Source organism: Anas platyrhynchos, chromosome 23 (genome assembly GCF_047663525.1).
Source record: "Anas platyrhynchos isolate ZD024472 breed Pekin duck chromosome 23, IASCAAS_PekinDuck_T2T, whole genome shotgun sequence".
Classification (NCBI taxonomy): Eukaryota; Metazoa; Chordata; class Aves; order Anseriformes; family Anatidae; genus Anas; species Anas platyrhynchos.
This window is the reverse complement of record NC_092609.1, coordinates 5462962-5485551: the sequence shown is the minus strand read 5'-3', so window position 1 is coordinate 5485551 and position 22590 is coordinate 5462962. Positions and strand designations below refer to the sequence as shown.

At 43.3% G+C, this 22590-nt stretch overlaps 2 protein-coding genes across 8 annotated transcripts in view; both read right to left on the bottom strand.

Moving 5' to 3' along the window:
* The window catches only part of SLC4A5 (solute carrier family 4 member 5), a 28295-nt gene extending 23767 nt beyond the window's left edge, over positions 1-4528 (bottom strand). Inside the window, exons 1-3 of one of the 3 annotated variants that reach the window (XM_038167145.2) lie at positions 4159-4528; positions 2302-3733; positions 1867-2058 (exon numbers count right to left, since the gene is read on the bottom strand). In XM_038167145.2, coding sequence (XP_038023073.1) covers positions 1867-2058; positions 2302-2374 — 265 coding nt within the window. In that variant the 5' untranslated portion in view covers positions 2375-3733; positions 4159-4528. Of the gene's footprint in view, positions 1-648; positions 869-1866; positions 2059-2301; positions 3734-4158 lie in introns of those variants that run through there. The other 2 variants (XM_038167146.2, XM_072027203.1) reach the window with 2 other exon arrangements.
* Positions 4529-5172: 644 nt separating this feature from the next.
* The window catches only part of LOC119713567 (tetraspanin-15-like), a 78775-nt gene continuing 61357 nt past the window's right edge, over positions 5173-22590 (bottom strand). For 3 of the 5 annotated variants that reach the window (XM_072027082.1, XM_072027081.1, XM_038167149.2), the window contains 3 exons: positions 21121-21174; positions 20425-20541; positions 7331-7840 (listed from right to left, as the gene is read on the bottom strand). In XM_072027082.1, coding sequence (XP_071883183.1) covers positions 7619-7840; positions 20425-20541; positions 21121-21174 — 393 coding nt within the window. In that variant the 3' untranslated portion in view covers positions 7331-7618. Of the gene's footprint in view, positions 5789-7330; positions 7841-16394; positions 18145-20424; positions 20542-21120; positions 21175-22590 lie in introns of those variants that run through there. The other 2 variants (XM_072027084.1, XM_072027083.1) reach the window with 2 other exon arrangements.

Below are 22590 nucleotides of genomic sequence, written 5' to 3'. Positions count from 1 at the left end.
CAGCTACAATGTTTTCACAAACCAAAAATCCCACTTTGGTTTTGGGATTAACTGAGAGGCACAATAAAAAGATGAAATGTCACCCCATGGAGGAAAGGGGAGCATGGTGCTGCCTGCAGTTTGCAGTACGGCTTGGCAGCAGTACCATGCAGCTCCCTTTGCAAACCCTGCTTATCGCTATAGCACATTAACCATCTGTTGTCGTGGTCCTTCTGAATCCATGACAGCCTTTTCATGGTTCAGCATGGTCTTCCCCCCCAAAAAAAAGAGACTGGGGTGCACATCCTATGGGATTAAATGCTCTGTTCCCATTCATATCAATAAATCAGGTGCCCCCAGGTCTGGGAGGCTTTTCTCCTAAACAGTGTTTGTGCTGCTCCCTTGGTGCTGGGGTGTAGTAGATGGTGATACAGATCCCCCCTGTTCTATCTTTGAGGTGAACTTTGCCCCGGCATTGGAGCTCAGTGCCCCCAGGATCATCCTGGCTATCCAGCCAGCATCACAAGCACTTGAACCAGCCCTGTGCTGGCTCCCATGTTGCTTTTGCCAAGGAGAAGAAAAGCTGAAAAAAAATGGAGGCTTTCCTCCCCCTCCCGTTCCCTCTACCATGGCTGTGAAGGAGAAATAACACGCGGCACTGGCTCCTACCTGGAATTGTTTCCATTTTTTCCCCCATTTCTTCACGGCGAAACAAACCTTCACTGCACGGCACAAAACCCCCCAAACTTCCTCCTTTATCCACTCAAGCTTGTTAAACTCCCAGGCTTAAGGAGCAGATTATAGAGAATATAAAGCACTTTCCTCTCCCTTCAGCTCTTATGACGGGAAGTTACCAAATCAAGCAAGATGCGTTCAGGAGAGGTGAGCACTTGGGGGCATGTGTGGCAGCAGGATGGAGCAAGAAAGGGGAGGGAGGAGAGATGGGAGCATGGAAATCCAAGGACAGATTTGGGTTTGTTTTGAGGAGGTGCTTTTTTTTCCATCTTGTGTGAAGTGGGAAAACAACCTGCAGCTTTTCCTCAGCTCGGGCAGTTTTGGGGAGGTGGGGTGGTGTGTGTGTGTGGGGTGATGGTGGTGGTGAAACACCCAAATAAAGCACACCAGCAGCTCTTCTAGGGAAACGCATGGCTGCTGAAGAGGTAAGCTTTTCTGGGGTGTTTCTCCTCCATAAAATGACTTTGCCCTGCAAATCAACCTGCTATGTTATATCCCAGTAGCAGTTACTGAATGCTGAAAGGAGGGAATATGGTCCTGCTGGTGAAGCCACAGCGTGCCACCACCTAATCTGTGAGCAAAGCCCACTGCAAACAAAAAGCTTGACCCCATGAAAAAAATTGGAAAAACTTTTCCCTCTCTATGGAAAAGCAAAGCTAAGACCCTGCCCGCACAGCTGAGCCATGACTGCAGTGTGGTTGATTTGACATAAAACCAAACACAAATTTCTATAGGGTAGTGGAAAAAAAAAATCAAGAGATCAACAGCTGTTTTGCTGTGCAAAATATTAATCTTTGCTAAGGAGACCTAATGAGACTGGGTAAAGCCCCAGGCAATAGCCTACTGGGAACAAGGTGTGATGCCTGAGATGTGCCTATACCTCCAAGACCTCACTGTACCACTCCATTGACAACCTCTTTTTAGCCTACCCATCACATAAGCAGCCCCAAAAGCAGTTTCACACACTGTGCTCAGCTCTCGGAGACCCCCATGGAGAAAAATAAGCCTGGAAAGCATCAGAAAAAGCAATGCTGAAAGCAAAAGCCATACAGGCAATGTGGCTGTGTGCTGAGGCTTATTCAACCCCAGTTTAAATCAAACTGTGCTGCAAAACCCCATCTGCTTTTTTTGGGAAACCCAAGGGCAACTCACTGGTCCTGCTGGCATTGTCATTGCCACTCTCGTAGCAGCCGTGGCCACCGTCATCAGTGTCGGAGCGCTCCTGCTGCTCATAGTGCCGCTCACTCTCGCTTGCTCTGTCCCGGCTGGAGGCAGATCGCCGCCGGCGCCGTTTCCTTCGGTAGCCCCGGGGCACTGGTACCCCAATGTAGATGGAGTGGTAATCTGGGGAGAGGGGAGAAGCTTTAGAGAGCAGATTTGAGCATTTCCAACTTTCAAAGAAAAGCCAGGGAGATATTTGCCTTCTTCTCACCAGGGTCAAAAGACCTTGTTTTACCCACAGGAGCTTTTTTCATATTGTGCAGCCTTGAATGTCAGGAGCTCTGGTGCGTTTATGTCAGAAGGACCCTGCTGGCATATAACAGGGTATTGTGCTGCCATTTTGGGGATCCTCATTTTTTCACTCACCTTCTTCATCATCGTATCTCCTCCTTGAGCTGCTGAGACCCCTCTCGCTCAGCCCATCCTCATCCTCCAGCATGGTCCTGTTGCTTGCTGAGAGCTGAATGGTGGGGTCAAAGGCAGAGAAAAGAGGTTATTTTAAGGGGTGCTGGGCTGAGGAAAAGACTCGTTGCTCACCTGCTGGGTGTTCCCCACTATGGGAAACTCTTGTGTGCATCCCCAGCTAATGCAGAGACCATCCTGGGAGAACGAGAACATACTGGGGACTCTCCACCACCTCCTGCAGTGCACTACAGGTGCCTTGCCCACCTGTAGCAGCTGACTCAGCCTCGCCTCACTCTGTGCCATCACTCCACTTCCTCTCTCCCCACAGTTCAGAAAATTTGGATAAATTTTACCGGGGCAATGTCTCCTGATGCTTGTAGGATGGCTCAAGTGGTTATTAGATTTGCCAGTATGATTATGGAGACTCACTCATCTAACAGAGCTTTTGCGATGGGGCTGTGTGCTGGGAGTACACACACATTTAATTTTGGGGGAGACCTGCACATCTAATAAGAATTTTGCAGAAGTAGAGTTTGTTTTTTCCTCTTGTTCTAAGTGCAGCCTGATTTTTCACTGCTCACATCCCCATTACCAGATATCTTCCCCATGTGAGTTTATTTGGATTTTGCCACAGTCACTAATTAATCTCCTGATTATCTGACCTCCAGTGATTGACTTTCACACTTGACTTGGATGGGAGAATGGTTACTATTAATGGCAGCCCGGTCGATGCCTCCCAAAGTCACTTTGAAAGCAGTCAGAGAGCCAGTCCTTCTGCATCCTTTGTTTCAACTGCTTGCATTCATGGCAATATCATATCATTATCCATCTACTGTACGGAAGCAAAATCTCAATTCAAGCCAAGTTAGAAATAAAAAGCAAACAGGGTGTGCACCTAAACAGCTGGAGGAGTCCACAACTGGCCAGGTCTGTTCTGCTTGGGTTGCTAAATTATTGACCCATTTTCCCTCAAGGCAGAGACCGTCTTGAGACCAATCTGAGCTTCAGCCTAGACTCACTTGCTATCTGAAGACATCTCTTGATCTAACAGATTTGGGATTTTTGACCCAATAGTTCTTGATCAGTTGTGGAAAGCAATTTATTTTATGGGCAAACATCTCTAGATGGACAACCATGCTGCAAACCTGTCTACTTTAAGGGATAACAAATATCGGTGGTGAGCCTTGGCTTCCTGTGTTATTCCTAAGAATATTCTGCTAATTCTGGGGTTCAGGACGCTGCTGGTGGAAAGAAAAACAGCATAACACCTACCCTGCTGCAGGTATAAATAATTTTGCTCTAAAATTGACCTGGCACCTTCTAGAAGATGAAGTGTCATGAACCAACAAAAGATCTCCCCAAGGGTATCAATGTTGGCGTAGCTTCCAGGACACTGCAAAAAATGGATGGGGATACATAATTCTCCAGTTGAGTTTACATTTGTAAGAGATACGATTTTTCTACAACCCAAGCTAGCCATCAAGAGCTCTACTACAGAAGATCTGTAAAGAATAGCAGAAAAAATAATTTCCTGATAAAAATACACTTCGATAGATCTACTGATAAATGGAAGATCCTGATTGATTATGGCTGGGATTTTTTCCTTCAATTTTTTACTTAGAAAGTTTTCTTTTTCCCCAAGCTCTTGAATATAAACACAAGCATGACACAGACTAAAACTGTTTGAAAATGTGACTTTAAATGCAATGAAAGTAAGGGGAGAAAAAGAAGAGCACTATAATTTTTGCCAATTAAATCCCACTACCCCTGCCAGCTTTCAATCTCACAAAAGCAAACTTTAGCATAAAAAAAACTCACCTTTAGCTCCTCAGAAACAGTCAGAAATTGGAGGACAGGGCTGTGTGGCTGCGCTCAGTGGAATAAAGTTGTGGGTGCAGGAGCCCAGACTGCCTTGAGAGAAAACTGCTTTTGCAAACATCGTATTGATGCCTACCGCCAACAGCTCTGTAGCTCCCAGGTTAAAATGTATTTTGGGCAATGCTGATTGACTTTCAGAACAGAAAAGCATCATGGGATGTAAACAGACCTTCAGAGGGGATATGACATTCATGCCAGTTGAAGGCCTAGTCATATGCAGTGATGGTCTCTAGAAATCAAACCATGCACAAATAAGCTTTAAAACCCTATCTTCTATGAACTGTCTCTTCTGTGTTTCTTGCTCTTTTCTTTTTTCTTTTCTTCCTTCCCTGCCCTGCCCTGCCCTCCTTTCCTCTTCCCCTTCCCCTTCCCCTTCTTTTTTTTTGTCTTTCTCTTCCTTCCTTCCTTCCTTCCTTCCTTCCTTCCTTCCTTCCTTCCTTCCTTCCTTCCTTCCTTCCTTCCTTCCTTCCTTCCTTCCTTCCTTCCTTCCTTCCTTCCTTCCTTCCTTCCTTCCTTCCCCCTGTGTAATATTACATAATGGTCGATCTCAAAGAACAGGAGAAAATTATTCAGGAACGTGCACAGAAGTACCACCAAGACTGAGAAAACTCCTAAAAGGAATGGGAATGGAAAGGACCTGACCAAGGGCCATCAAATACAGTTCATCAAATACAGTTTACCTTTTTCTTTATTTTATTTTATTTTATTTTATTTTATTTTATTTTATTTTATTTTATTTTATTTTTATTATTTTATTTTATTTTATTTTATTTTATTTTATTTTATTTTATTTTATTTTATTTTATTTTATTTTATTTTATTTTATTTTATTTTATTTTATTTTATTTTATTTTTAATAAGTGTTCCCCATCAAATTATTTTGTAATTTACATGTTTTGCCTTTAACATGCTGAACATCTGTAAATTTGAGTTTGTGAGAACCAGCTTCCTGGTCACACAGGTGTATGAACATTCTCCCCTGCCTGCCCACATTTCCTGAGCTGTCTGCTGGCACGATATGAAGGCTCAGCAGAAGTAAAGCAAAGCAAAGCCTGTTTGACGCTACCATTTTCTTCTCAGCCTGTTTTACTAAAACTGCTTTTTCATGGTTATAAGGGTCAGGTCTGGAGGAAAGTGCTAAAAACAGCAGCAATTTCAAGATGCAAACTTTAGGGTGAATTACAGTGGGGTGGTGGGGGACGGGAATACTACTGGCATCACCTTTTATACTATCACCCCAAGTTATGAGGTCTATTTTGTAAGTGAGGGTCTTTGCTCCTAAACAGGGCATTGATGACTTACAGCATTTCATGCTCCTGCTTAAATCTACCTTCCCAATATTCCAGGCATTTGCAGACTGACTCTGTGGGAATAACGTATCTGGATGCCAAGCCAATGCATGAACTGCTTTCCCCTGTATCTCCCATCACTCACTGCCTGCCAAAAAACATACCTTGTTAGTCCAAGCAAGAAAATCTGCTTGACTCTGACTTGTTAAATGCTGAAGTCCAGCCTTGACATGGCATTCCCCCACAGGAATATAGTATAAAGATGACAGCAGCTAATTGTCCTGTAACAAAGAAAATGGAAAAATACGAGAAACAAACCTTCTTCCTCCAAATATTAAATGGAAATCAGACCCAAGGAGCAGACTGAATTTATCAGCTTGTATGTATTAACGTTTTACTAAATACCTCCCAGGAAGAAGAGGAAGGAAGAAAAACAAAATCTGCACAACTAGCAAGATGCTTGATGAAGGCAGCCACCCTTAAATGATCATGATCACCCACTTTTCCTGGGCTGGAGGTTTTGACCTTCACACTTGCAAAAAATCACACAATTTTGGTCACATTGTTTTAAAACTAATCAACTCCACTACCGGTTCACAGCTCCATTGTCAACATAATGTATGGAAATAAACAGTGAAAAAGGTGCTTTTTCACAGGCTTGTGTTGGGGGAGTGCTTCTTAAAAGGTTAAAGAAAAAAGCATCAAAACAGTCAGAAGAGGGAGACAGAGCCCAGCAGTCGAAACGTGGCACACTGCCTTGGGTACTTGGGTACACTGAATCAAAGGGCGGCAGCTTCTAGCTTCCTAAATGTCTTTATTTAATAAAAAGGATGTCTAATAAACTCAGCCTTTCTTTGCATAGTGGTGCAGCAGTCAATGCCATTTTTAAGAAATAATTTTTTCTTTGAATTTTGGTTTTGAAATGACTTCCCCACTTAATAGTTGCAGCTACTACTGCTGCCCTGGGTGCTCATAGGAATTGGCCATGTTCTGAGAGAAAATAGGTCTCGGATAGGCTGTTCTCTGCATTTGCTGAGCTGCACATTTGACTTCAGGCTGCTGCGGGAAGCTTTGCCATTCATCAGCCTGATGATAGGTTATTGCTGAGCCGCTGAGCCTGCCCTAGTGGAGCTCTGCAAAGGGTTTTACTGTTTTACTTTTTTGATAAAAACACACATTTTTGTAATTCATCTGCTTGAGGCTTCCCTCCATGCCCTCCATGAGCTTGTTTCCTAGTGTGCCTCACTCACCCAGTCCAGGGTTGGATGCAACATACACCAGCTTTTTAACTCTTATATCCTGAGCTATGCAGAAGGGAATTGCTGCCTTGATCACCATGTTACTGTGCTAAAAAGTAAACGTTACAAAATAGAAAATTCCCCTTCTTACTCAGTCTTTACAGGTTGCTGTCTAGAAGAAATGAGTTATCATCATCTCCAGAGTCAACACATTGCTGCAATAAAGCTGCCTTCAGTATAAAAATTGCTCACCTCTTTTTCCTTGCCTGGGGATAAAAGCTTCAGACACTGGGGTTCTTGCCCTGTGTGAGTCCTGCTCAAACAGCAGGTGTGCAGCTTGCTCTAGCAGGCACAGGCAGTGTTTCCCAGGGTATTTTAATCCTTTGGAAAAGCCTTTAGGAAGGATTCCCCAGAGTAAACGGTTCAGCTTCCTTTAGCTACATCTTTCTGGGGCCAGGAATCTACTATAAAGCCTTTATTATTTAGGATATTGGGCTAAATATAAATATAAAGGTACCCCAAAAGTGCTGCTTCCCTCACCAACAACCCAACCAATGTACACCAAGTATAAACGACTTTGCAAAATAGAACAGAAGTCACATTTATTGTGTAACAAGAAAATAAAGAAATGTACAAATGCTTCAAAATGCCAAAGTAGTAAAAGGACCCCTGTGAGCTCACGTGTCCACACAGTGCATTACATTTTTATAACCTTCCAATGTTACTTTACAGTTTCTCCCAAGGTATTTCCTGAACCTGAGAAAATAAATCACATTATTTCCACATTTTACATCAGCTGCCTCTCTAAAAGCTTTGCTTCAAGCTTTGTTTTCCACCACTGCTTTCCGTCTTCGGCCTTCTCACTCTGCTGTGTCAGATGGCACCTTCTTCCTCCTTATCTTCTTCCTCCATGACATTGATGGGAATGTAGCCCCCTTCCTTGGGCAAGCACCAGCACCAGCCTGCACCGCTCAGATCCACTGCCCCAAAGCTGAAATCACGTATCTCCAACATCTTGAAGTCCACGGTGTCCAGCTTTGAATACATCTCATTGAGCTTTTGCCAATACAGCCAAGCCATCACAAGGCCGACTACCTGCAAAATGCATGTGTTAAAGCCACTGTGGGCATGCAAACCATTTCTGAAGGTCTTCCCATGCAAGGGGAGCTGTCACCCAAACTTTCAAACCTGGACACAAGATGGGAGAGAACAAGATGCAGTAACATGAGCTGACAAAGCAGTGGACACATTGCTAAACTTGTTAACAGCTGTGTCCATCTCGTGAATTTGCATGTTGGTCCTGACAGTGGAACGTGTTGGATGTTGCTGCAAGCATTGCAAAGAGAGTGGCACAGGTCCAGGTTCTTGCTAAAATTAAGATATTGCTGTGAGCACAGTGCCACTTGGGTTATTTCCCAATAACCCAAGCTGGCTGTCAGGGAAAAAAATAATCTGATCTTGGTTTTGGGCTTAGATATGATTTTTAGATCTTTAGGAAGGAAAAGAGAAGCATTTCAAAAAGCACAGGATTTCAAGTCCATTGCTTTGATTTTGCCTGATGTTTCCTTTGCAGTGATATTGTGTGGTAGCTATGAACAAAATGCTAGTGAGAGAACAGATTAGGTGATAAGCAGTCACAAAACATTATTTGCAGAACAGACACTGGTGACGGGAATGATGACAATCATCATGTTCAGCACAAGGTGCCTATTTTGCACTACTCCTTTATCTATCTCAATTTCAGCATATGGCATTTTCCTTAGAAATAAGGTTTATTCCCTATAGGGAAGATGCTCTGGGATATTGCAGGGGTCAATATCCAGGATACAAACTGTAGTTATACACATGATGTTTTCAATGAACCAGGCTGGGACGGATAAAGAGGACATTGTCTTGAGCTCTGTGGCTTTTCTGTTCATTTTTGAGGCTAACAGAATAAGAGCTAACAGTGTTTTCTGCATAGAAAAGAGTAAATAAATAAGCAAACTGCACGTGTACCATTCATCAACTGGCATCTCCTGCTGTACTGCAACACATTGCTTTTGGAGCTGAAAAATGTTATCAATCATTTATCTGGGTCCTAATTGACCAGTTAAATAGTCTGGAGAGTGGGAACATTAAGAGAAAGATAAATAGGGTTAGCAGCAAAAGGTTGTAATGCATCTTAAATTAGGGATCATTTTATCCCCAAATGGAACATGTTTGCCAAGATGAGGCAACTTCCACAGGGGAAAAAGCAAATCACCTAAGTGTCATCTGGTGACCTGAAAGCAAAAAGGCAAACATGATCAGAATCAGCATTCATTAATTTGCCTTACAGAGATGGAGAAATACCCTGCCATCTCCACTAGCAGCTTGTGCCTTGCACAGAGGAAACCTCAAAAACACTCAATATTTATTTTTCCCTCCCAAATTCACCTGCAGGTAGATCCCAAGGGGATCCCTCCACCCCAGGACTGACAGTTCTTTGTTCAACGAGAAATGGGGAAAACTATGTCCATTGAGATGCTCTCCCAAGAGGGAAAGGCCTCCCTGCCTGAAGTTTGATCTTGTCCAATTCCCACTTTACTAACTGCACTAATCCTCAAAGAACATCCTGCTTATTTTACTTTCCACCTAATTATTGCAAGCAAAAGGTATCTTTATTCCCTTGATAACAGGATTAATCACTGAAATAACAGATAGGGTGAAAGAGGCTGATGTGTGGTTATGGCTAGAAGGGCTTTCTCTGATTGCAGGAATTGCAGAAGTACTGGATTAATGACATTAGGGTTCTTTGCTGAGAAATAAGACTGCAGATACTGAAAGAAAATTTGAACTCTGGAACTCCTTTACTTGTTCAAATGGCCTGAAATCAGGTTACCTCACAGCCCTGGTAACTTCTATTTATGTAGCTTTGTAGCTCCCTGCTGCCCTCTAAATTCTTCACCGCTGTGATGCATTTTATATGCCTATTTCAGCAGGCGACTCCCTCCCAAGCACTCTAAGAAATGACTTCACTCTGTGTATGGAGATAATATTAATTCCCAACAACATGCACAGGACCAGAACGGTGCTGTGCAACCTTGTCGTTGCCCATGATCCAGCTTTCTTGTGGAGAAGCAAAAATAACAAAGTATGACTTTGTCATGGAAACACCAGCAAGGGTGCTGCTTTCCTAATGCATATATGTCTTCCTCTTCAGTCCCCCAGAGCTGCAGAAACCTCTAGGCAGGGGTGCAGGAGGCCATGGCAAGGCTACATGATGCTTGGAGACAGCTTCATCTCTCCAGTAACTTGAGGGAGAGCCCAGAGCAACTGCTCCAACGCGAGTTTGGAAAATAAGCTTGTTCTAATTCATATTCAACAGCAGAGCCTTTAAGGATTTAAAAAGTTTTAAAATAATATGCAAATTTATGTCAAGCTTTAGCATTATCTACTTCCATTAGCATGCTATCACTAGACAGATTAAAAATGCACTGCTGTGCTGTGAAAGGACCAGAAAAACCGAACCCTTTGAAATGACAATTTTTAAGACTAGGGTGTCATTTTTTCTCCATGAACCAAACAGTAATTCAGAAAAAGATTAGTGTTTACAGTAAGCTTAATGCAAATGGATTGTATTCTGCAAAGCCAGCTAGGTTCAGGGACATACTGCTGGAAACATCTCTCCCGTTCCTCTCCTCCTGACGGCAATGTCCCAGGTACCACGGGACGCAGTATCCTAGTGAAACTGAGGATTTCTTTAAATCAATAAAAATACCCCAAGTCCTCAGTCAGCAGCCTGCATCCCCTAGCCTTTGCTCTCTGCTGAGTTATGAACCAAATTCCATTCCAGCCCAGCTTTAAATATCCTCTTTCACTTAATGAAAATAGAAAAAGCTGTCAGGAATATAGATGCATTCAATATCCCTGGCATCAAGCGTACCATGTTTTCCAGAAGTGAAGAGACTTCTAACATGAGAGCTGATTTTATTTCATTGCAATATGAAGGAAGGCTTTATTACAGAGGAGCATTTGACCATTTGACCAAAATATATGAAGCATCAGGCAAAAAAAAAATAAAAATAAAATTTAAAAGCTGCTCTTGTCCTTGCCTTCCTCCACCTTGTAATGATAACCACGACTGAACAACAACAGAACTGCGTGGAAGTTACTGCTTATGGATCACTTAATGTAGTAAAATTACATGTTCTTTCTGGTTGGCATTCAGCAAAGTACATAAACCACTATTGCCTGTGAAGGTCTCTATTCTGCCACTTTTTGAGCTTTTTGCAGGGGGATTCAAATGCACAGGCTCTGCATGGCGTACAATTTCATCAAGTAGGTGCTCTTACAGACACAGCAGTTTGCATGAAATAAATACAAAGACCTTTGAGGGAATCAATAAAGCATGCAGACCCACTGGGCAGTTGTGATATGATAGAAAAATATCATTTTGCAGTGCTTACAATACATTGCGATTTGCACTGATAATGATATTTATGCTTTCATAGAATTATAGAATATCCCAAGTTGGAAGGGATCCACAAGGATCATTGAATCCAGCTCCTGGCACCACACAGGTCTACCCAAAAATTTAGACCATATGACTAAGAGCACAGTCCAAACACTTCTTAAACTCCAACAGGCTTGGTGCCGTGACTACGTCCCTGGGGAGCCTGTTCCCATGCATAACAACCCTCTTGGAGAAGAACCTTTTCCTCATATCCAGCCAGAACTTCCCCTGTCGCAGCTTGACACCATTCCCTTGGGTCCTATCGCTGGTCACTAAAGAGAACAGATCGGCACCTTCCCTCTACTCCCTCTTGCGAGGAAGCTGTAGGCTGCAATGAGGCCCCTCTGGACACTCTCCAACAGTTTAATGTCCTAATACTGTGGTGCCCAGAACTGCACACAGTACTCAAGGTGAGGCCACACCAGCGCAGAGCAGTGCAGGACAATCACCTCCCTCAACCGACTAGCAATGCCGTGCTTGATGCACCCCAGAATAAGGTTGGCCTTCCTGGCTGCCAGGGCACACTGCTGGCTCATATTCAACTTGCTTTCAACCACAACCCTCAGGTCCCTCTCTGCGGGGCTGCTCTCCAGCGTCTCATGCCCCAGTCTGTACATACAGTCAGGGTTGCCCTGTCCCAGGCTCAGGAGAGACCCAGGTGAGGTCTGTCCCAGGTGCAGGACTCGGCACTTGCTCTTGTTAAACTTCCCGTGGTTGCCCAGCTCTCCAGCCTGTCCAGATCTCTCTGCAAAGCCCTATCACCCACAACAGAGTCAACAACTCCTCCCATTTTAGTATCAACAGCAAATTTGCTCAGAACACCTTCTAGTCCTACATCCAAATCGTTTACAGAAACATTGAAGAGAACTGGCCCTAAAATGGAGCCTTGGGGGACCCCACTGATGACCAGCCACCAGCCTGATGCAGACCCATTTACCATAACCCTTTGAGCCTTACCCATCAGCTGGTTATTCACCCATCGTATGATGTTTTTATCTAGCTGTATGCTGGACATTTAGTCCAGTAGGATCCTATGGGAAACTGTCAGTTTCAAAAACCTTTAATGAAATCCAAAAAGATCACATCAGCTGTTTTCCCTTGATGACTAGATGGGTGATTTTATAATAAAAGGAAATCAAGTTAGTCAAACATGACCTACCCCTCATGAACCCACATTGGCTAGGACCAATGACTGCATTGTCCGCCAGGTATGCTTCAATAACTTCAAGGATAATCTTCTCCGTATTTTTACTGGGCACTGACATGAGACTGATGGGCCTGTAGTTGGTCCTGTTTCCTGCCCTTCTAGAAAATTGGTAGAAGATTTGTCAGCTTCCAGTCAGCTTTTAGTGGCACCCAAAATTGGGGATTTTTTGCAGTGACACCTATGGAAAAAACAAGCTGCAGATGATATTATTTGAGAAGGAAGCCCACAAAGGCTTGCGTGCGCATATACTTCCTGCACCCCTCCCTTTGCAAGCATTTCTCCACACTGGCACATGTTGCCCACATTGTCATCTGCTCCCCAGACACCTTGCACCAGAATCAGGACAGGAAACTGCAAAACTAAAGCATCACAAAGCAAGGCAAGTCCTTAGGGCCATGCAGATACCTGGATTATTTTATTTTTACCCAGTAGGCACACAACATTGCATCAGAAAGGACATAGCCAGTAGCTTTTAAAAAATAAATAAATAAATGTCTAAATGCAGAGCAGAACAGAAACAGGGCAGATACCTGCTGCCAATTCCCATGTCTCTGCCTCCTCCCAGCTGCAAATGAGCATCTTTGAGCTGATCCAAACCAGCATCTTGCAGCAAAGACCAACCACAGGCAAAGACCTTTTGGGGTTAAACAGTGTTTTGGGACTTGCCTGCAAAGCAACAGATGAAGCTTACCCCAACCACCCAATTTGGGTAGAACAACTGTACTCAGCTCTGGTGAGGCCGCACCTCGAGTATTGTGTTCAGTTTTGGGCCCCTCGCTACAAGAAGGACATCGAGGTGCTTGAGCGGGTCCAGAGAAGGGCGACGAAGCTGGTGAGGGGCCTGGAGAACAAGTCCTACGAGGAGCAGCTGAGGGAGCTGGGCTTGTTCAGCCTGGAGGAGGCTCAGGGGCGACCTTATCGCTCTCTATAAGTACATTAAAGGAGGCTGTAGTGAGGTGGGGGTTGGTCTATTCTCCCACGTGCCTGGTAACAGGACGAGGGGGAATGGGCTAAAGTTGCACCAGGGGTGTTTTAGGTTGGATCTTAGGAAGAACTTCTTTACTGAAAGGATTGTTAGGCATTGGAATGGGCTGCCCAGGGAAGTGGTGGAGTCACCATCCCTGGAGGTCTGTAAAAGACGTTTAGATGTTGAACTTAGTGATATAGTTTAGTGGAAGACTTGTTAGTGTTAGGTCAGAGGTTGGGCTCGATGATCTTGAGGTCTCTTCCAACTTAGACAATTCTATGATTCTGTAACTTCATCTTCCTTTTGAACCAGCAAAATGGAATGGGTGAGTGGGACATCTGCCATCACCAAGGGCCAGCCATAAACTCTGCCATCCAACCCAAGTAGCTGAAGGAAATTTATGTCCATTGGAAAGAAAAAACCTAAGTGCTTCAAAGCACAAATTCTCAGGGATTTTGTCTCTGGCCATGGGTGCTGTACAATGACTACAAGCTGCCTGGGAGGATGGAAAGAAGATGGATAGAATTCATTCACCACTTGCTCCTATATTTTTGGCTATCTATTCTCCTCTCTTTATAGAGCAATTTTACAGCTGTAACAGAAATGTCTCATCTCCCCCCTACCCCGACAAATGAGGACAAGGCTAAAGATGACAAGGGCAGTTTTTTATATCCTCCCACCACACGTAATCAAAACACTGACTTGTATTTCTCTTGTCCCCATGAGTCTTGGGGAGAGGAACTTCCCTGTTCCAGCACAAATGTGTGGGGACAAGCAGACAGGAAAGGGCAGTCCATTTTAATTTTTTTTTTTTGGTTTGTTTAACCTGAAGATCCAGTTATAAATTCTCATTTAAACCGAAAAGGTTTCCATGAATGTCTGGAAGTGGCTGTGTCTGCCTCGCTATGAAACACATGTGAATTTTCTCTATGCAAAACAGCAAAAGTTCAGAAAGCAAATTAAAACCATATTATTTTGTCCAGTAATTATTTCTAGCTAACTTAGAATAGTGACACTAATTATAACTGGGCACTGTATTGTGATTAAGCTATAGGTGTCTGCCTGTCTGTCTGAGCAGGGACACCAGGGCACTGTCTGATTATGTTTCCTAATCATTGCTCCAGAAAGTAAATAGCTATTGCATCTGACACAGCAAATGTGTTGCTATGTTCACTGCTATTACTCCAAGGCATGAAAAGATGACATATTACAAGAGATATACATGAAAGCTTGGAAATCGATGGTCTGGTGGTTTCAGTGCAAGTTCACTACTTATTTTTCATTTTTCTGATGGCAGTGAAACATCCTGGTTCTCACTTCAGTGTGATCTTTCACAGATAGAACCTAATATTGAGGTTCTTGGGATCAACACATCAACATCTTTCCCCTTGAAGCTGACAGCAGCATTTGGGAAGCTGAGGGATCCTGCATCTCCCATCACCAACGCTGCCTTCCTTAACCCATTTCAAACAAGATAGCATCAGTCCTAATTACCAATTTCCTGCCAACATGACAAGACTAAAATTGAGTTAATACAAATGTTTGGGATACTAACACAACTAATAATAATTACCTCTCTTCCCACACTATGATAAGCTAAATGTATAGAAGTATTTGAGGCTACATGCCAATTCCTGTGGTTCTGGTGTGGTGCAAAGACATGAGCTGGACATGAAAAATATATTTCTATCTCCCACGTAGGTGCCATAAGATTTAGCTCTTTGCTGCCCAGCTCCATCCTTGCCAAGGTGTAGATTTGCTCACTCTCTCTTGGTGGCTCTACTTGTTCTTTCAGGTAAAACCTTTATGCAGGAAGAATAGGTCTCACCAAGGCAGATATGACTAAAATTTGATTGCTATATCCTCCTCATTTGGAAATATTCATTTATTGATGGCTCATATGCCATCAATAAATGTCTGGCAAAACAAAGTGCGCTCCAAATAAACACCATTTTTGGAAGCAAAGGAAGCGAGGGCCCAGTGCTCATCCTGATATTATACAAGAGGTCTGGAAAACTGCAGATATTTTCCCTTAGGGGTATGCATGTTCTCCAGGAGATCAGCAGTTTCATTTGGGGTGGAAAGGTTTTACTGTGGGCCTGTGAAGACCACTCAAAAGGAGCTCAGCTCCTTTAGTTGCTTTTTCCTGGACAATTAATCATGTAAAGCTCAATGTGGCTTTTGCTCGACAAAGGCAAAAAATAAAGACGGCGCATAGCAACAAAATGATGCTCAAGGACCCTTGCAAAGTGAGGGACATTACCCATGTCCCACTGCATCACACTCCTGGTAAAATCAACTCTGGGCATGGAGGAAATAATCCATCAGCCCAACAAGTGTCTTCTGCAAGCAAAACTTTCTGCAAGAAAACACTTTTTCACACAAAAATTGCTGGCTGCACAGCTATGAGTCTGGCTATGGAAGACATCTCTCATTTGGGTGGCTGTAAATCTGAATGGATCATGCTAAAAAGAATAGCTGAACCATTTCAAGGTGTCCCAGAGTTAATAAAGTAAAAGGCAAATATTTGTCTTTTATTGGCTCTCCCTTCCATGAATTAGTATTTATCAACAGGGTTCTCACAGAGGTCACAGACTGCAGATAGAAAAATACTTTTTACTCTCCTTTTCCATTTCTTTCAGCATACATCAGTTGCTTGAGAATATATTGCCTTCCTGCCCTTGGAGCAGCTTAGATATTAAAAAGGAAACAAAATACAAAATAATTGGGAATGGGAAAGGGAAGGGGAAGAGAAAAAGGGATGGCGAAGGGGAAGGGGAAGGGAGGGGAAAGGGAAAGGGGAAAGAGAGAAGAGGAAGGGAAAAGGGGGAAAGGGGAAGGGGGAAGAGAAGGGGATAAGGAAGGGGAAGAGAAAAAGGGATGGTGAAGGGGAAGGGGAAGGGGAAGGGGAAGGGAGGGGGAAGGGAAAGGGGAAAGAGAGAAGAGGAAGGGGAAAGGGGGGAGGGGGAAGGGAGGGGGATAAGAAAGTGGAAGGTGGGGAAGGGGAAGGAGAGGGGAAAGGGGAAGAGGAAAGGGAAAGGGAAAGGGAAAGGGAAAGGGAAAGGGAAAGGGAAAGGGAAAGGGAAAGGGAAAGGGAAAGGGAAAGGGAAAGGGAAAGGGAAAGGGAAAGGGAAAGGGAAAGGGAAAGGGAAAGGGAAAGGGAAAGGGAAAAGGGAGGAGAAGGGAGGGATGCTGACTGAGAGAGTATCAAGGTATGCAAGGAAAAAGCAAAGCACAAGGTTACTTGGTTTATTTTAACTACAAATGCACACTGTAAACTCCTTGGATAATCTTACTAGAAGCAGGGAAAGTAGGGATGCAGCCACTAAAACAACAAACTTACTTGCTTCACTACATCTTCTGAGAGACCTGGGTTGCTTCATAATTAAACACTAGTAGTACAAGGCCACAATGTGAATTTGCCACTGACTGCCAGCAGCTAAATTAAAACTCATTTTTGATACTGATACGAAATGCATCACAGTTTAGCTTCAGTCTGCAGCTTGGCTGAGAAGGGCAAAGAGACAATATTGTTACTGAAGAATGAAACAGGGAAAAAAGAGAAAACTAAAGGTACTCTCAAAAGCAGAAAAATAATTGAGTTGGTGCATTTATGCTTCACTCTGATTGAGGTAAGACAAATGAACACAATCATATTCTCACTCTCAAAACAGGCTTGATGTTTCTTGATGGCTTGCTTAAAAAAGGCAGGGACATCCATGATTTAAGAGTGATCATAAAATTAGAGACTCTCTATCCCCTGCACCAGCCAGGAGGGTGATTGGTGACATTCCCAGGCGAGCCTTCTCCCTGCTTTCTCACTTGTTTGATCAATTCAGTACCTGCTTTACAGCTTCTCCAAACCCAATTAAATAAACATTAGAATGTATGAGAAAGCAAAGCCAAGCCTTGTGCCTTTCGGTCTCTTATGTATAAATTTCAGAAATAAATAAATAAGTAAATTCAAGGACTTCCCACATTATGGAAAATCAAAATATGGTGGTTTCCCACATCTGAGTAGGATGGAAAGCCTAATTACTAATTAGCAATTAGTAATTAGCAATTAATATTACTAATAGCAATAGTTGCTCAGACATATGCTTTCTATGGGCAATATACAGCAGCCCAATTTTTTGTTGGGTGCTTCCTTCTGTGCTTCCTTCTGTGTAAGAAGGGCCAGAATATTGCTTACTTCAAATACAAGCACAAATCTTGGCACTTGGGTGATGAACACTGGCCAAGCTCAAAATCCCACCTATGAGCCCTTCAGCTGCTCAACATCACAGGCGAGGCTGACGTTTGTTTCTAAGGAAACTTACGCTTTTAGGAAAATTGGGCAAAACCCAAAGCTGGACTTGGGATGTGGATTTTGGTCCCAACTTTCTTCCTGGCATCCTGCAAGCTTTCCATCAAGGTGGTTTGCAGCTATTTTTGAAATTAACACAAGTGCACAGCGAGGCATATGTCCTGTGCAGAACATGACAAATACCCAATGACCAAAGATAAGACATGCTAATATGTTCATTCAAGCCAAAGTTCAAGACGCTATCACCTCTCCATGTCCACGGTGCTCTTCCTCTTCCCACTCCAACTGGCAGTTCAAGGACAATATTCTCACCCTGGCTTTCCAATGGCAGCTGCTGGGGATGAATCTGTTTCTAGACTGACAGTTCTTGGCAACAGAGATGGCCATTTGTAACAATTCCCTCCAAAACGTGACAGCATCAAATCCAATTTTTATTTAAAACCTGGAAATCATGAGCAGATGGGAAGAACAAGTTTCTCCAACTGAAGAGCATTTAATGGCATGCCAGAAAAATCACAATGCTTGCTCAAAAGCACTTGATATTCATCAAGGCTCAGTGATCCTTATTGCCATTTCTGGTTTGTCTCCCTATCCTTCCCAATTAAAAGCATCATGCTGTGAGGTTAATGGGTAATGCAACAAGAAGCTCCTGTAATGGGCTCTAGACATCCTGCAAGGCAGATGGTAATGGCAACCTCTATTATGGCATTTTCTCACCCCATTTCTGTGCCGATTTGTACTGGGTTTATGTGGCAAGGTTCTGGGGGCTGTGGGGGTGGCCTCTGTGAGAAGAGCCCTGAAGCTGCCCCATGTTAGATAAGAGTCAGTTCCAGACAGCTCCAAAGGGACACGCTGCTGCCCAGAGCCAAGCCAAAAAGTCATGGTGTTTGTGTCTATGTGAGAGCCGACTTAAGAAAAGGTAAAAAACCTGCTGCACAACAGCAGCAGCAGTGCAGCTGGGAGAGCAAAGACTGAGAAACAGCCCCCACAGCCCATGGTGTACCATGGCGGAGCAGATTTCCACACTGCAGCCCATGGAGGAGCCCACAGCGGAGCAGGTGGATCTGCCCTGAAGGAGGCTGTGGCCTGTGGAAAACCCCCACAGGAGCAGACTCTGGGCTGAAGCTGTAGCCCGCGGAGAGGAGCCCATGTAGGAGCAGGGGACCTGGCAGGAGCTGCTGCCCATGGGGGACCCAGGTTGGAGCAGTGTGCTCCTGATGGATGGACCCTGTGTTACGAAGCCATGCTTGAGCAGTTCTTGAAGAGCTGTTGCCTGTGGGAAGCCCATGCAGGATCAGTTTGGGAAGGATGGCATGCCATGGGAGGGATCCTACGCTGGAGCAGGGGAAGAGAGTGACTGAGAAAGAGCAGCGGAGATGAAGCACTAGGGACTGACCACAGCCCCCGTTCACCCATTCTCCTGTGCCACCTGGGGGGAGGATGTTGAAGAGGGTGGATGGGGGGAAGGTGTTTTTAGCTTGTTTTTAGTTCCTCACTGCTCTAGCATGTTAGTGATAGGTAATAAATTTCTCTTATCTCCTTATGCTGAGTCTGTTTTGCTCATGACAATAATTTTGGAGTGATAGCCCTGTCCCTATCTTAGCCCTTGAACCCTAGCCCTTGAACCCCTTCCATCATATTTTCTCCCCCTTTTCATTTGAGGAGGGGGAGTGAGAGAGCAGTTGTGGTGAAGCTCAGCTGCCCAGCTGAGTAAAACCACCACACCATTGCATTTCCTGGTAGTAGCACAGTAGAAGTTTCTTGCTCATCTGCACACCGTGGAGGAAGCACTTTATAAAAGCAGAGCATTGCAGCTAGGATTGGGCACACACTGAGCCCCTGTCTGTTTTTATTTATTTATTTATTTATTTTTTCATTCAGGCCATCTGAGACATCAAGGAGAAATCCTTTTCAATCCTTTGAAAAATTAGCTCAGTTTGTCACATGTTTCTCAAGCAGCTTCTATTTATTCAGCCAGTATTCTACATTTCACTGCAAGTAGAAACCCAGGAAAAAGAGTAATTTCACTTCCACTTAGATAAAATACCATATCTGATGAAAGCATCACCAAGTACATCCAGTGGCAAATCCAAAGTTACATCCAGGGAGAAAAAAAGAAAGCTTTCACTTGCAAGATTTGAAGGAAATACATATAAAAAAAAAAAGGAATCAACACCAACACAATAACGATAATTCTGGAGTTTCACCTCCTTGCTAGCACAGTGGCAACAGCATTGCAAAAGGGTAGCCTCTGCTGTGACCCAAAGTTTCTCTCCATATCCAGCATCCATGATAGAGAGCTTAACGACTTGTGCTGCAAAATTGCCTGGATCATCTGCCATTGTTAATAGCAAGTAGCTCAAAAACGGATTTCATGATGTATGGCAAACCCAGCTAAGTTTATGATTATGGTTTATTTTTGTTAATATTTATGTTCTATTTGAAGAGAACTGTAAAAACAAATGTAAAAGGATTTGCTGGTCTAGCATAGAAATGCCTTGATTATAGACACTATTACTTGAACATTAATTAAATTTTAGTAGTGTGTTATTAGAAAGCCAGCATTTTGCTAAAGTTTCTTTAAAATTGCTGTGACATTTCACACTCAAGACACAGATTTCATATGTAAAGGTAGTGGGGAAAAATACCTAAAACCAAATTGTTTTCCTCCTCCAGAATGGAGATAAAAGGCAAGATGATGCTGACCAGTTTCACCACCTACCTGGGGAAGAAGCATGGAGCAAACGATGCCCAAAGTGGCCTCAAAGTTGTCTTTAAGCCACAGCCCGACAGCATGGATGCAGCCTCGCACGTGGATGACATTAAGCAACTCCAGGCGCTGGAAGCAGATTGAAAAGAAGTAGCACTGTTTTAATTTAGATGGTGCACTTGGAAGAAGATGTTATTTCTTGTGTTTGCTCCTTCCCGCAAGCCAAAGGAGTGCCATGACAAACATTTGGGAATTGATTTATTGGATTTGATATTTTCTTGGGTTTTCTTGACAAAAAAACAGTCCCTTAAATTTACAGGTCATACTGCAGCTCTCTGCCGTGATATACCCCACAATCACCCCTGAGGGCCTCAAAAGCAGCTTCTCTCCTACCACCAAGCCTTAAATCACAACTCGGGACCAGCATTTCCTGGGACTTATCCAGTAGAGAGATCGTTGCTCTCAGAAATGCCACACCAAAGCCTGCACAGATGAGCCCGCTCACATTCTGCAAGCCTGTGCAGGGATGCTAGAGTAAAGAAATAAAAATAAATTTATATACAGCTGCAGTAACAGCTATCCCTGGTGGGGAAGAGATTCCCATTGTGAGGCAGGGTTTCCCTGAAGATAACCTTTTTTAAAAAAAATGGTTTCAGGAAGGGTTTCACAAAAAAAAATTGTACATAGGAAGGAAAAAGCAAAAGTTACCTCTTTATCGAGTGTCCTGTATCCACACAGGGTGTTAATGACTTCTCCAGGGACCTGCAGACAGAGAATTAGTGCAAACTTAGGTTGGAGGAAACCAAAGGGGACATTAAAAAAAGAATAAAACTAAAAAGAAATAGAAAAACTTGCCCAGTTGCCTTGACCATTCAGCATAGTACAAGGCAAACAGCCTCAAACTTCATTTTATTACTGTTTAATCCTTTTTCCTCAGATGCATTGCTGATATTGTAGATGCCAGCTTGACTTGGGCCAGCAATAAGTTGCTTTTTGAAAAATTATTCTTTTAAACAACTTGTCTCAGCCATTTCAGAATCTGCTCAGCATTCCCCTATCCAGTGATACAGGACTGTCCAGTGATTTGAGCTGAAAGCAACTCCGCATCGTGTGAGAATTTAGTAAAGTGGTTCTTTAAAATGTTACCTTGATTTTCTTCTCGTTCAATTCCAGCCACTTTTTCTCACATATTCAGTCACATTTCACCTTCTTAATAAAAAGGTAATTTCACCAAGATTAAATGTATTTAGTTCTACAGAAGTCAAGGGGGAATTTCCCAAAAGTCTCCCAGCACTTTGGGGAGAAACCCAAGGATTTTAGGGATCCACAATGCTTAGACCTTTGTTGCTCCGCCCACCTCCCCCCCCCCAAAAAAAAAAAAAAAAGCATTTAAAAAGTTGCAGAAATCCCAGCCAAATACTGCTATGCAGTAGCTCTATAAAATTAAATCAAACCAAATTCCTCTGCTTCCATCAGGATGGAAGAGGATACATTTTTGAATTGATTACAACATTTTTTAACACCAGTTACAAAACCAATTCTTGCTCATCCCAGAAAAAGGAAAGCTATGAGGTAGCTCCAGAACACCCTGAGCTAGCTGGGTAATTTGCACCTCTCAGGATTGATCTTTATTTATTTATTTATTTATATATGGCTTATTTCAAGAATAAAACAGCAGCTTCCATAAGCTTCCATGTATTTCTAAAGGGGCCTCATACTCATGAAATAATAACATGCTGAAATTATTACACTTTCAGTAAGATGACTTTGACAACCAGTAAAAGCTCCTGAACAACAAAACAAAAACTACCTGTGCTTTAGAGGCACAAAGATGAAAAAGAGAAATGTGCACATTTAGGGGTAAATTATACTTTCCTGCAAGACACAGCATAAAAGAAATGTGCACCTTCAGACAGGCTCCAGCCATAAAGCTGCAGCTCGTTCCTTCCGTAATTGGTAGGGAAATTATTCCAGCAATACACTACCAAGAGCATCTGTACCTCTGTACATTACTGACAGGGCTATCAAAAAAAACACCACACACCACAACCATCTGTCACCACTTCAGTACGCTATTTATAAACTGGGCATAGTTAAGGAGAATAATTAGTCCTTGTGTGTATTAAAGACTTATGGAGACATCCAGAGATCAGCCCACTGGCACTTCTGGGGTGAGGT